The 14,621-nt window shown below is 53.2% G+C and overlaps 1 protein-coding gene across 1 annotated transcript in view; it reads left to right on the top strand.

Annotated features, from left to right (window-relative positions):
• Nucleotides 1–327: 327 nt before the first annotated feature.
• LOC139394377 (TBC1 domain family member 15-like) overlaps nucleotides 328–14,621 on the top strand; it is a gene marked incomplete at its 5' end in the record, with an annotated part of 58,160 nt that continues 43,866 nt past the window's right edge. Inside the window, 2 exons of the mRNA XM_071142431.1 lie at nucleotides 328–430; nucleotides 6,296–6,496. Of these exons, the coding sequence (XP_070998532.1) occupies nucleotides 328–430; nucleotides 6,296–6,496 (304 nt within the window). The remainder of the gene's footprint in view (nucleotides 431–6,295; nucleotides 6,497–14,621) is intronic.

Below are 14,621 nucleotides of genomic sequence, written 5' to 3'. Positions count from 1 at the left end.
CACTGGGGGCCGTGGGATTTTATGATTGGAATGTGATACAAAAAAAGATAGCAACAGTGTGCTTTAGGGCCGGGCAGACGCCTCCAAGCGGTCGGGTTGGCTGTTTGGAGTGTTTATCCGACTGGAAAAATAATAATAATTATGTCACCCCCCCTCCCACTTCTAAAATCAAAGTTGCGGCCCTGAAACCACAGACTCTTGGACTCGTCTCATGATCAGTCCATGACACAGACACTCTGAGGCTTGAACGTTCCTCCTCTGTTCTCTGTCATATCTCACTTATTCTAATTTCTCTTTCTCTCTCTCTCTTTCTGTCCTCCCTGTTAGGTCTACCACAGATGCCTCCCTCCTCCAGGTCAGCCCCCACAGCAGAGCTCTGTCCCAGACCTTTGAGAACCTGCTAGATGATGCCACCTTCGGACTTATTACGGTACGACCTGCACACCCTAGTGTCCACCTGCCCCCTCACAACCTAGTGTCCTCCTGCCCCCTCACAACCTAGTGTACACCTGCCCCCTCACACCCTAGTGTCCACCTGCCCCCTCACAACCTAGTGTACACCTGCCCCCTCACAACCTAGTGTACACCTGCCCCTCACAACCTAGTGTACACCTGCCCCCTCACACCCTAGTGTACACCTTCCCCCCTCACACCCTAGTGTACACCTGCCCACTCACACCCTAGTGTACACCTGCCCACTCACACCCTAGTGTACACCTGCCCACTCACACCCTAGTGTACACCTGCCCCCTCACACCCTAGTGTTCACCTGCCCCCTCACACCCTAGTGTACACCTGCCCCCTCACACCCTAGTGTGCACCTGCCCCCTCACAACCTAGTGTCCACCTGCCCCCTCACACCCTAGTGTACACCTGCCCCCTCACACCCTAGTGTACACCTGCCCCCTCACACCCTAGTGTACACCTGCCCCCTCACACCCTAGTGTACACCTGCCCACTCACACCCTAGTGTACACCTGCCACCTCACACCCTAGTGTTCACCTGCCCCCTCACACCCTAGTGTACACCTGCCCCCTCACTCCCTAGTGTACACCTGCTCCCTCACACCCTAGGCTCTGTACACCTGCCCCCTCACACCCAGTGTACACCTGCCCCCTCACACCCTAGTGTACACCTGCCTCCTCACACCCTAGTGTACACCTGCTCCCTCACACCCTAGTGTACACCTGCTCCCTCACACCCTAGTGTACACCTGCCCCCTCACACCCTAGTGTACACCTGCCCCCTCACACCCTAGTGTACACCTGCCTCCTCACACCCTAGTGTACACCTGCTCCCTCACACCCTAGTGTACACCTGCCTCCTCACACCCTAGTGTACACCTGCCTCCTCACACCCTAGTGTACACCTGCCTCCTCACACCCTAGTGTACACCTGCCTCCTCCCAGCCGGCCCCTGTACGACCTCCTCCCAGCCGGGCTCTGTACGGCCTCCTCCCAGCCAGGCTCTGTACTGTCTCAGGGTTCACAGAACAACTCTGCTGTTATTGTAATGAGTTGGTTCTGAGCAGGGCAGGGACTTAATGAGAGCAGCACATTTGTTGGTTTGTTTTATGAGGACTCTCTGAAAGCCTGGGTAGTCCCAAATGGCACCCTATCCCCTTTATAGTCCATAGGGCTCTGGACTAAAGCAGTGCACTATATAGGGAATAGGGCTCTGGTCTAAAGTAGTGCACTATATAGGGAATAGGGCTCTGGTCTAAAGTAGTGCACTATATAGGGAATAGGGCTCTGGTCTAAAGTAGTGCACTATATAGGGAATAGGGCTCTGGTCTAAAGTAGTGCACTATATAGGGAATAGGGCTCTGGTCTAAAGTAGTGCACTATATAGGGAATAGGGCTCTGGTCTAAAGTAGTGCACTATATAGGGAATAGGGCTCTGGTCTAAAGTAGTGCATTATATAGGGAATAGGGCTCTGGAACTGGTGCACTATATAGGGAAAGGGCTCTGGTCTAAAGTAGTGCTCTGAATAGAGGAGAACTGGCTAATAAAGTGTGGGGAATAGGGCTCTGGGTAGTGCACTATATAGGGAATAGGGCCCTGGTCTATAGCAGAACTAGGTAGGGGGGGATGGGGGTTACAGGGGGGGGGGGGGGGGGGGGCATGCTCTGAATAGGGGAGAACTGGGTAATAAAGGGGGGGTACGTGCTCTGAATAGAGGAGAACTGGCTAATAAAGTGTGGGGGGGGGGGGGGGGGACATGCTCTGTATAGTGGAGAACTGGGTAATAAAGGGGGGGGGTACATGCTCTGAATAGGGGAGAACTGGGTAATAAAGGGGGGGGGGGGGGTGGTACATGCTCTGAATAGGGGAGAACTGGGTAATAAAGGGGGGGGGTACATGCTCTGAATAGGGGAGAACTGGGTAATAAAGGGGGGGGGGGGTGGTACATGCTCTGAATAGGGGAGTACTGGGTAATAAAGGGGGGGGGGGGGGGGGGGGTACATGCTCTGAATAGGGGAGAACTGGGTAATAAAGGGGGGGGGGGGTACATGCTCTGAATAGGGGAGAACTGGGTAATAAAGGGGGGGGGGGGGTACATGCTCTGAATAGGGGAGAACTGGGTAATAAAGGGGGGGGGGGGGGGGTGGTACATGCTCTGAATAGAGGAGAACTGGGTAATAAACTTTGTACTCCATCAGCACCAGGCTACATGGCCAGCGGACAGAGGGAATAGTTGGCAGGAGTTGTTTTTTAGTTCGCCTCGGGGACTTTTAATTGCGTATCATTTATCTATTGTCCTTCTCGTTGACATTTTGACTCTGTTTGAAATAGAACCTCCGTCCAGGTCTCAGTGTTATCCTTTATAATAAAAAGTGGGCCGTGCCTCTGCTCCCTCCCAACCAACCGGGGGCATGTTTTTAACCGCGTCTGGTAATGCATTGTGGGCAGATAACAGGCCTAACTGTGGTGGTACATTTGTTTTAGATCCCGACTGTGTTATGGAATAGCAGCGACATCTCATAGACATTAGCTTGGCTGCCTGTCTGAGTGAGAGTACTGTACTCATTATCATTAAGGTTCAGGGTGCCTCCCTCCCGGCCCAGCCTCCTTTCTCCTGCTCTATATCAGTATTACAGGAGCCATTTAGTAGAGCAGGGATTGTGGAGGAGAAGCTAATGAGCCTTGACTTGCTAATAACATTGGGTGGCCTCTCTTCTCAAAAGGGGTTAACGCTGCTCGAGTATTGTTTTCTAATGTGACTCATAAAAAAATATCCAATTGCAAAGATGAATGAGCAACGTCTCAGCCGGCCGGTAACCAACATCAGGAGAAATAGATTGGCCTCTTTTCTGTCTTTGATTCCTGTGGTATTTTTTGTGGCGAGAGTAAAAAAAAAAACGTTTTAAGAGGCCTTGAAAAGCATTAGTTTTCTTGGTGATGTGATATAGTTGGCTTTTACTTCTTCGTAGTAAGAGTACGCAGTGTGGAGAGTTGAAAGTGTAAGAGTACGCAGTCTGGAGAGTTGAAAGTGTAAGAGTACGCAGTCTGGAGAGTTGAAAGTGTAAGAGTACGCAGTCTGGAGAGTTGAAAGTGTAAGAGTACGCAGTCTGGACAGTTGAAAGTGTAAGAGTACGCAGTCTGGAGAGTTGAAAGTGTAAGAGTACGCAGTGTGGAGAGTTGAAAGTGTAAGAGTACGCAGTCTGGACAGTTGAAAGTGTAAGAGTACGCAGTCTGGACAGTTGAAAGTGTAAGAGTACGCAGTCTGGAGAGTTGAAAGTGTACGAGTACGCAGTCTGGAGAGTTGAAAGTGTACGAGTACGCAGTCTGGAGAGTTGAAAGTGTAAGAGTACACAGTCTGGAGAGTTGAAAGTGTAAGAGTACACAGTCTGGAGAGTTGAAAGTGTAAGAGTACGCAGTGTGGAGAGTTGAAAGTGTAAGAGTACGCAGTGTGGAGAGTTGAAAGTGTAAGAGTACGCAGTGTGGAGAGTTGAAAGTGTACGAGTACGCAGTGTGGACAGTTGAAAGTGTACGAGTACGCAGTCTGGACAGTTGAAAGTGTACGAGTACGCAGTCTGGAGAGTTGAAAGTGTAAGAGTACACAGTCTGGAGAGTTGAAAGTGTAAGAGTACGCAGTCTGGACAGTTGAAAGTGTACGAGTACGCAGTGTGGAGAGTTGAAAGTGTTCCAGGCAGTGGGGGGCCGGGTGGGGGGGGGGGCTACTAGGTTGGACGTCTGAGATGATGACCGATGCTGTTGTGCTTTTGAGATGCTTTCGCCCGTTGCTTTTGATGAAAATCTAAAGTTAAAATGTGCAGTAAGTCATCTGGCTGGGGGCTCTTCCTAATGTAACATTTCACACCTGTGATTAAGGTGAAAATAGCATGGCTAAAATAAGCTTGTGTCATCTTAGTGTTTATAATGAGACTGTAGCTAAACTACATCTGTCTGGTGCCACAGCGTTTACAATGACCTCCTTCATGACCCCTATCTTCCCTGTCATCCCTCTCCTCTCTCCTTCTCCCTCTCTCCTCCTCTCTCCTCCTCTCCTTCTCTCTCCTTCTCCCTCTCTCCTCCTCTCTCCTTCTCTCTCCTTCTCTCTCCTCCTCTCTCCTCCTCTCTCCTTCTCCCTCTCTCCTTCTCTCCCCTTCTCCCTCTCTCCTTCTCTCTCCTTCTCCCTCTCTCCTCCTCTCTCCTTCTCCCTCTCTCCTCCTCTCTCCTTCTCCCTCTCTCCTCCTCTCTCCTTCTCCCTCCTTCTCTCTCCTTCTCCCTCCTTCTCTCTCCTTCTCCCTCTCTCCTCCTCCCTCCTTCTCTCTCCTTCTCCCTCTCTCCTCCTCTCTCCTTCTCCCTCTCTCCTCCTCTCTCCTTCTCCCTCTCTCCTCCTCTCTCCTTCTCTCTCCTTCTCCCTCTCTCCTCCTCTCTCCTCCTCTCTCCTTCTCCCTCTCTCCTTCTCTCTCCTTCTCCCTCTCTCCTCCTCTCTCCTTCTCCCTCTCTCCTTCTCCCTCTCTCCTTCTCCCTCTCTCCTTCTCCCTCTCTCCTCCTCTCTCCTTCTCTCTCCTCTCTCTCTCCTCCTCTCTCCTTCTCCCTCTCTCCTCCTCTCTCCTTCTCCCTCTCCTCCTCTCTCCTCCTCTCTCCTTCTCTCTCCTCCTCTCTCCTTCTCCCTCTCTCCTCCTCTCTCCTTCTCCCTCTCTCCTCCTCTCTCCTTCTCCCTCTCTCCTCCTCTCTCCTTCTCTCTCCTCCTCTCTCGTCCCCGCAATCTTTTTCCTTTTTCCTCTCCTCTCTCTCTCTCCCCTGTTCTGCTTTACTCCCTCTCTACCCCAATCAACTCTGTCTCTCCTCCCTCTCCTTCTCCCTCTCTCCTCTCTCTCTCTCTCCCCTGTTCTGCTTTACTCCCTCTCTCCCCCAATCAACTCTCTCTCTCCTCCCTCTCCTTCTCCCTCTCTCCTCTCTCTCTCTCCCCTGTTCTGCTTTACTCCCTCTCTCCCCCAATCAACTCTCTCTCTCCTTCTCCCTCTCTCCTCCTCTCTCGTCCCCGCAATCTTTTTCCTCTCCTCTCTCTCTCTCCCCTGTTCCGCTTTACTCCCTCTCTCCCCCAATCAACTCTCTCTCTCTCCCTCTCCTTCTCCCTCTCTCCTCTCTCTCTCTCCCCTGTTCTGCTTTACTCCCTCTCTCCCCCAATCAACTCTCTCTCTCCTTCTCCCTCTCTCCCCTCTCTCTCTCTCCCCTGTTCTGCTTTACTCCCTCTCTCCCCCAATCAACTCTCTCTCTCCTCCCTCTCCTTCTCCCTCTCTCCTCTCTCTCTCTCCCATGTTCTGCTTTACTCCCTCTCTCCCCCAATCAACTCTCTCTCTCCTTCTCCCTCTCTCCTCCTCTCTCGTCCCCGCAATCTTTTTCCTCTCCTCTCTCTCTCTCCCCTGTTCCGCTTTACTCCCTCTCTCCCCCCCAATCAACTCTCTCTCTCTCCCTCTCCTTCTCCCTCTCTCCTCTCTCTCTCTCCCCTGTTCTGCTTTACTCCCTCTCTCCCCCAATCAACTCTCTCTCTCCCTCTCCTTCTCCCTCTCTCCTCCTCTCTCGTCCCCGCAATCTTTTTCCTCTCCTCTCTCTCTCTCCCCTGTTCCGCTTTACTCCCTCTCTCCCCCAATCAACTCTCTCTCCCTCTCCTTCTCCCTCTCTCCTCTCTCTCTCTCCCCTGTTCTGCTTTACTCCCTCTCTCCCCCGATCAACTCTCTCTCTCCTCCCTCTCCTTCTCCCTCTCTCCTCCTCTCTCGTCCCCGCAATCTTTTTCCTTTCCTTCTCCCTCTCTCCTCTCTCTCTCTCCCACTCCTCCTCCAGAAGTTTTCTCAGGACCCAGTCACCACTACGCTGGGTGGTTTCTCCAAGGTGACCAACTACCTGTTTGATGCGTTCCGGGGTCCAGACACGGTGCTACTGAAGGAGAGGCCTGTCGGGGAGGTGGCTGACCTGCTGAATGAGGCCATACCTGGACTGGACATCAACCAGCTGGAGGAACCAGGCTTTGAGGTTATCACCAGGGTGAGGAACACACACACACAACCAGCTGGAGGAACCAGGCTTTGAGGTTATCACCAGGGTGAGGAACACACACACACAACCAGCTGGAGGAACCAGGCTTTGAGGTTATCATCAGGGTGAGGAACACACACACACAACCAGCTGGAGGAACCAGGCTTTGAGATTATCACCAGGGTGAGGAACACACACACACAACCAGCTGGAGGAACCAGGCTTTGAGGTTATCACCAGGGTGAGGAACACACACACAACCAGCTGAAGGAACCAGGCTTTGCGGTTATCACCAGGGTGAGTCAGAGTAGACACTGGGAATGAACGCACATACTCACACACACTCACTCTGGAACTTAAAAATGGCGCCGGAAGTAATGGCAGCAGTTTTACTTGCGCCCAACCAATTGTGCCATTATGTGGTTTTTTTCTCACGTTATTTGTAACTTATTTTGTACATGATGTTTCTGCAACTGTATCTTACGGCAAAAAAAGATCTTCTGGATATCAGGACAGCGATCACTCACCTCGGATTAGACAAAGAGATTCTGGATATCAGGACAGCGACCACTCACCTCGGATTAGACAAAGAGCTTCTGGATATCAGGACAGTTATCACTCACCTCGGATTAGACAAAGAGATTCTGGATATCAGGACAGCGACCACTCACCTCGGATTAGACAAAGAGCTTCTGGATATCAGGACAGAGATCACTCACCTCGGATTAGACAAAGAGATTCTGGATATCAGGACAGCGACCACTCACCTCGGATTAGACAAAGAGCTTCTGGATATCAGGACAGTTATCACTCACCTCGGATTAGACAAAGAGATTCTGGATATCAGGACAGCGACCACTCACCTCGGATTAGACAAAGAGCTTCTGGATATCAGGACAGCGACCACTCACCTCGGATTAGACAAAGAGCTTCTGGATATCAGGACAGAGATCACTCACCTCGGATTAGACAAAGATCTTCTGGATATCAGGACAGCGATCACTCACCTCGGATTAGACAAAGATCTTCTGGATATCAGGACAGCGATCACTCACCTCGGATTAGACAAAGAGATTCTGGATATCAGGACAGCGACCACTCACCTCGGATTAGACAAAGAGCTTCTGGATATCAGGACAGCGATCACTCACCTCGGATTAGACAAAGAGATTCTGGATATCAGGACAGCGACCACTCACCTCGGATTAGACAAAGAGCTTCTGGATATCAGGACAGTTATCACTCACCTCGGATTAGACAAAGAGATTCTGGATATCAGGACAGCGATCACTCACCTCGGATTAGACAAAGAGCTTCTAGATATCAGGACAGCGATCACTCACCTCGGATTAGACAAAGAGATTCTGGATATCAGGACAGCGACCACTCACCTCGGATTAGACAAAGATTTTTTTTCTTCAACAAGCAGATGCAACAGGACGTTCTCCAAACACCCGACAAGGCCAACATCCCCGTTATTTGCAAGAGGAAGAGACGCAGGTACAGAGGACACAGAGCAGGATGCCTTGTGAGGATCCGCAGAAGGTGCGTGGGAAAGCTGCCATTACCGTAAATATTACTCGCCAACGGGCAATCATTGGACAATAAATTAGGCGAGGTACGATCACGAATATCCTACCAACGGGACATCAAAAACTGTGATATCCTATGTTTCACGGAATCGTGACTGAATGACGACATGGATATTCAGCTAGCGGGATATACTCTGCACCGGCAAGTTAGAACAGCACACTCTGGTAAAACGAGGGGGGGTGTCTGTGCGTATTTGTAAACAGCTGGTGCACAAAATCTAAGGAAGTCTCTAGATTTTGCTCGCCTGAAGTAGAGTATATTGTGATAAATTGCAGGCCACACTACTTGCCTAGAGAGTTTTAAAGCTATAGTTTTCGTGGCTGTTTATTTACCACCACAGACAGATGCTGGCACTAAGACCGCACTCAGTCAGCTGTATAAGGAAATAAGTAAACAGGAAACCCCTCACCCAGAGGCGGCACTCCTAGTGGCCGGAGACTTTAATGCAGGGAAACTTAAATCAGTTCTACCAAATCTCTATCAACATGTTAAATGTGCAACCAGAGGGAGAAAAAAAATTCTAGATCACCTGTACTCCACACACAGAGACACGTACAAAGCTCTCCCTCGCCCTCTATTTGGTAAATCTGACCACAACTCTATCCTCCTGATTCCTGCTTACAAGCAGAAATTAAAGCAGGAAACACCAGTGACTCGGTCTATAAAAAAAGTGGTCAGATGAATCAGATGCTGAACTACAGGACTGTTTTGCAGCACAGACTGGAATATGTTCCCGGGATTCCTCCCATGGCATTGAGGAATACACCACATCAGTCACCGGCTTTATCAATAAGTGCATTGAGGACGTCGTCCCCACAGTGACTGAACGTACATACCACAACCAGAAGCCATGGACTACAGGTAACATTCGCACTGAGCTGAAGGGTAGAGCTGCCGCTTTCAAGGTGTGGGACTCTTAACCCGGAAGCTTATAAGAAATCCCGCTATGCCCTGTGACAAACCATCAAATAGGCAAAGCGTCAATACAGTCTTGGAGATAAAGACAGACTTAGGAAACGCATACAGGCAATCAGATCTGACCGTGTTTAACGTCTCCAGAACCACATCAATATGACATACTGTAGCAATCTTGTGAGATGTGAAGCACGGCTGCTTACTGCCTAGTGCTAACCTGTCTGACTGGCTAGATGGGACTCTCAGCCAGGACCCGAGCATTCTGGCTAGATGGGACTTTCAGCCAGGACCCGAGCAGACTGGCTAGATGGAACTCTCAGCCAGGACCCGAGCAGACTGGCTAGATGGGACTCTCAGCCAGGACCCGAGCAGACTGGCTAGATGGGACTCTCAGCCAGGACCCGAGCAGACTGGCTAGATGGGACTCTCAGCCAGGACCCGAGCAGACTGGCTAGATGGAACTCTCAGCCAGGACCCGAGCAGACTGGCTAGATGGAACTCTCAGCCAGGACCCGAGCAGACTGGCTAGATGGAACTATCAGACAGAAGTTCCCTTTTTCCTCACGCAGACACAGCTCTACCGTCTGTCTCCATTAAACCAGGAGGTTGTGGTAACAGCCACCCAGTTCCTCTCTAATTGCCTCTCTGTTTTAATTAGAAGTGACCCTCTGCTCTCAGCGTTGCCAAGGCAACCCGCGCTGCTAGCTTGCCTCCTCTCCTCTCCACAGGTGTGGTTGAGTGTGATGTTGGATGACATGTGCTTTGCTAAACATAGGAATAGTTACCCCACACAACCCACTCAGTGGAATGGCACCTAGAGTGGAACGGCAAAGTCACACTCGCTGTGCTTCTCAGAAACAGCTGGAAATGAGAAATCCACTTAAATGTTGTTTGAACTTTGTTTCTCAGTAGGTTTATAGGACAGAGTGTGGGGACGTCGGTAGGTCTGTGGGACAGTGTGGGGACGTCGGTAGGTCTGTGGGACAGTGTGGGGACATCGGTAGGTCTGTGGGACAGAGTGTGGGGACATCGGTAGGTCTGTGGGACAGAGTGTAGGGACATCGGTAGGTCTGTGGGACAGAGTGTGGGGACATCGGTAGGTCTGTGGGACAGAGTGTGGGGGGACATCGGTAGGTCTGTGGGACAGAGTGTGGGGGGACATCGGTAGGTCTGTGGGACAGAGTGTGGGGGGACATCGGTAGGTCTGTGGGACAGAGTGTGGGGGGACATCGGTAGGTCTGTGGGACAGAGTGTGGGGGGGACGTCGGTAGGTCTGTGGGACAGAGTGTGGGGGGCACGTCGGTAGGTCTGTGGGATAGAGTGGGGGGGACGTCGGTAGGTCTGTGGGATAGAGTGGGGGTGACGTCGGTAGGTCTGTGGGATAGAGTGGGGGGGGACGTCGGTAGGTCTGTGGGATAGAGTGTGGGGGGGACGTCGGTGGGTCTGTGGGATAGAGTGTGGGGGGGACGTCGGTAGGTCTGTGGGATAGAGTGTGGGGGGGACGTCGGTAGGTCTGTGGGATAGAGTGTGGGGGGGACGTCGGTAGGTCTGTGGGATAGAGTGTGGGGGGGACGTCGGTAGGTCTGTGGGATAGAGTGTGGGGGGGACGTCGGTAGGTCTGTGGGATAGAGTGTGGGGGGGACGTCGGTAGGTCTGTGGGATAGAGTGTGGGGGGGACGTCGGTAGGTCTGTGGGATAGAGTGTGGGGGGGACGTCGGTAGGTCTGTGGGACAGAGTGGGGGGACGTCGGTAGGTCTGTGGGACAGAGTGTGGGGGGACGTCGGTAGGTCTGTGGGACAGAGTGTGGGGGGACATCGGTAGGTCTGTGGGACAGAGTGTGGGGGGACATCGGTAGGTCTGTGGGACAGAGTGTGGGGGGACATCGGTAGGTCTGTGGGACAGAGCTGGGGGACATCGGTAGGTCTGTGGGACAGAGTGTGGGGGGACATTGGTAGGTCTGTGGGACAGTGTGGGGACATCGGTAGGTCTGTGGGACAGAGTGTGGGGGTGACGTCGGTACGTCTGTGGGATAGAGTGGGGGGGACGTCGGTAGGTCTGTGGGATAGAGTGGGGGGGACGTCGGTAAGTCTGTGGGATAGAGTGGGGGGGGACGTCGGTAGGTCTGTGGGATAGAGTGTTGGTGGGACGTCGGTAGGTCTGTGGGATAGAGTGTGGGGGGGGCGTCGGTAGGTCTGTGGGATAGAGTGTGGGGGGGACGTCGGTAGGTCTGTGGGATAGAGTGTGGGGGGGACGTCGGTAGGTCTGTGGGATAGAGTGGGGGGGACGTCGGTAGGTCTGTGGGATAGAGTGTGGGGGGGGACGTCGGTAGGTCTGTGGGACAGAGTGGGGGGACATCGGTAGGTCTGTGGGACAGAGTGTGGGGGGACATCGGTAGGTCTGTGGGACAGAGTGTGGGGGGACATCGGTAAGTCTGTGGGACAGAGTGTGGGGGGCACGTCGGTAGGTCTGTGGGATAGAATGGGGGGGACGTCGGTAGGTCTGTGGGATAGAGTGGGGGGGACGTCGGTAGGTCTGTGGGATAGAGTGGGGGAGGACGTCGGTAGGTCTGTGGGATAGAGTGTGGTGGGGACGTCGGTAGGTCTGCGGGACAGAGTGGGGGGGGGACGTCGGTAGGTCTGCGGGACAGAGTGGGGGGGACGTCGGTAGGTCTGCGGGACAGAGTGTTGGGGGACGTCGGTAGGTCTGCGGGGGGGGACGTCGGTAGGTCTGCGGGACAGAGTGGGGGGGACGTCGGTAGGTCTGTGGGACAGAGTGGGGGGACATCGGTAGGTCTGTGGGACAGAGTGTGGGGGGACATCGGTAGGTCTGTGGGACAGAGTGTGGGGGGACATCGGTAAGTCTGTGGGACAGAGTGTGGGGGGCACGTCGGTAGGTCTGTGGGATAGAATGGGGGGGACGTCGGTAGGTCTGTGGGATAGAGTGGGGGGGACGTCGGTAGGTCTGTGGGATAGAGTGGGGGAGGACGTCGGTAGGTCTGTGGGATAGAGTGTGGTGGGGACGTCGGTAGGTCTGCGGGACAGAGTGGGGGGGGGACGTCGGTAGGTCTGCGGGACAGAGTGGGGGGGACGTCGGTAGGTCTGCGGGACAGAGTGTTGGGGGACGTCGGTAGGTCTGCGGGGGGGGACGTCGGTAGGTCTGCGGGACAGAGTGGGGGGGACGTCGGTAGGTCTGTGGGGGGGGGAGTCGGGAGGTCTGTATCACCTCCCCCTGGTTCTAATCTTCCATCTTGGTGTTACTGTAATAGAGAAAGTGTTCTCAGTAATCAATATATGAATAATAAATCAAGAGTGCACTATATTTATTTATTATTCATATATTATTACTGTTATTATTAAACCTCATGACTAAGAGAGTGTGCTGTAATAATATGTGCCGTGAGGCAGCAGGTAGGGTTAGGGGGAGGCAGCAGGTAGGGTTAGGGGGAGGCAGCAGGTAGGGTTAGGGGGAAGCAGCAGGTAGGGTTAGGGGGAGGCAGCAGGTAGGGTTAGGGGGAGGCAGCAGGTAGGGTTAGGGGGAGGCAGCAGGTAGGGTTAGGGGGAGGCAGCAGGTAGGGTTAGGGGGTGGCGGCAGGTAGGGTTAGGGGGAGGCAGCAGGTAGGGTTAGGGGGAGGCAGGTAGGGTTAGGGGGAAGCAGCAGGTAGGGTTAGGGGGAGGCAGCAGGTAGGGTTAGGGGGAGGCAGGTAGGGTTAGGGGGTGGCGGCAGGTAGGGTTAGGGGGAAGCAGCAGGTAGGGTTAGGGGGAGGCAGCAGGTAGGGTTAGGGGGAGGCAGCAGGTAGGGTTAGGGGGAGGCAGGTAGGGTTAGGGGGTGGCGGCAGGTAGGGTTAGGGGGTGGCGGCAGGTAGGGTTAGGGGGTGGCGGCGGGTAGGGTTAGGGGGAGGCGGGTAGGGTTAGGGGGTGGCAGGTAGGGTTAGGGGGTGGCAGGTAGGGTTAGGGGGTGGCAGGTAGGGTTAGGGGGAGGCAGCAGGTAGGGTTAGGGGGAGGCAGCAGGTAGGGTTAGGGGGAGGCAGCAGGTAGGGTTAGGGGGAGGCAGCAGGTAGGGTTAGGGGGAGGCAGCAGGTAGGGTTAGGGGGTGGCAGGTAGGGTTAGGGGGAGGCGGCGGGTAGGGTTAGGGGGAGGCGGCGGGTAGGGTTAGGGGGAGGCGGCGGTTAGGGGGAGGCGGCGGGTAGGGTTAGGGGGAGGCGGCGGGTAGGGTTAGGGGGAGGCGGCGGGTAGGGGGAGGCGGCGGTTAGGGGGAGGCGGCGGGTAGGGTTAGGGGGAGGCGGCGGGTAGGGTTAGGGGGAGGCGGCGGGTAGGGTTAGGGGGAGGTGGCGGGTAGGGTTAGGGGGAGGCGGCGGGTAGCCTTGCGGTTAAGAGCGTTGGACCAGTAACAGAAAGGTCTCTAGTTCGAATCCTCGAGCTGGCAAGGTGGACAAATCTGCCGTTCTGTCGTTGAACAGGGCAGTTACCCTCAACAACAACTGCTCCCCAGGCAGCGACGATGTGGATTAAGTCGTCAACTGACTAGGTCTCCCCTTTCAACATCAGGACTGTTGTCCTCAACTGACTAGGTCTCCCCTTTCAACATCAGGACTGTTGTCCTCAACTGACTAGGTCTCCCCTTTCAACATCAGGACTGTTGTCCTCAACTGACTAGGTCTCCCCTTTCAACATCAGGACTGTTGTCCTCAACTGACTAGGTCTCCCCTTTCAACATCAGGACTGTTTACCTCAACTGACTAGGTCTCCCCTTTCAACATCAGGACTGTTGTCCTCAACTGACTACGTATCCCCTATCCCATTTAGCAGATGCTTTTATCAGGTACAGACGTGTGCATAAATGTAACATATGGGAGGCTCCAGTGAAAATCTAACCAAGGACCCTTGGCATTGCAAACGCCATATGCTCTCAATCTACTTGGTTTAAATAAAGGTTTATACATTATTTAAATAGATCTGTGGTGAGTAAATAGTAAATAAATTAGACCTCTTTCTCTCGCTCTCTCTCTCTCTCTCTCACACACACACACACACACACACACACACACACACACACACTTCGATTGGCTGATGATGCAGAGTGTAACCTCTGAGGAATGCAACGCACGCCAGATTTTTTAATTAGATTTTGATTACATGAACCTCCTGGCTGGCCACTTTATTACCTTGTGGAAATCATTAGAAAAGAGGGAGAAAGATCAATAGTGTAAATATGCTACTTTACCTGTTTTTAAAACAACCTCTGTATAAAGAGCCACACTATACGAAGGTGATCAGATATGCAGCTTTGAAGGTCCCCAAGAACACCGTGGCCTTCATCATTATTAAATGGAGGTAGTTTGGAACCACCAGGGGCTGGTCGCCCGGCCAAACTGAGCAAATCGGGGAGAAGGGCCTTGGTCAGGGAGGTGACCAAGAACCCGATGGTCACTCTGACAGAGCTCCACAGTTCCAGAAGAACAACCATCTCTGCAGCTCTCCACCAACCAGGCCTTTATGGTAGAGTGGTCAGACGGAAGCCACTCCTCAGTAAAAGGGACATGACAGCCCGCTTGGAGTTTGCCAAAAGGTACCTAAAGGACTCTGACCATGAGGAACCAGATTTTCTGGTCTGATGAAACCAAGATTGA

Source organism: Oncorhynchus clarkii, unplaced genomic scaffold (assembly GCF_045791955.1).
Source record: "Oncorhynchus clarkii lewisi isolate Uvic-CL-2024 unplaced genomic scaffold, UVic_Ocla_1.0 unplaced_contig_8354_pilon_pilon, whole genome shotgun sequence".
Lineage (NCBI taxonomy): Eukaryota > Metazoa > Chordata > Actinopteri > Salmoniformes > Salmonidae > Oncorhynchus > Oncorhynchus clarkii.
This window is presented reverse-complemented; position numbering and strand designations above follow the sequence as displayed.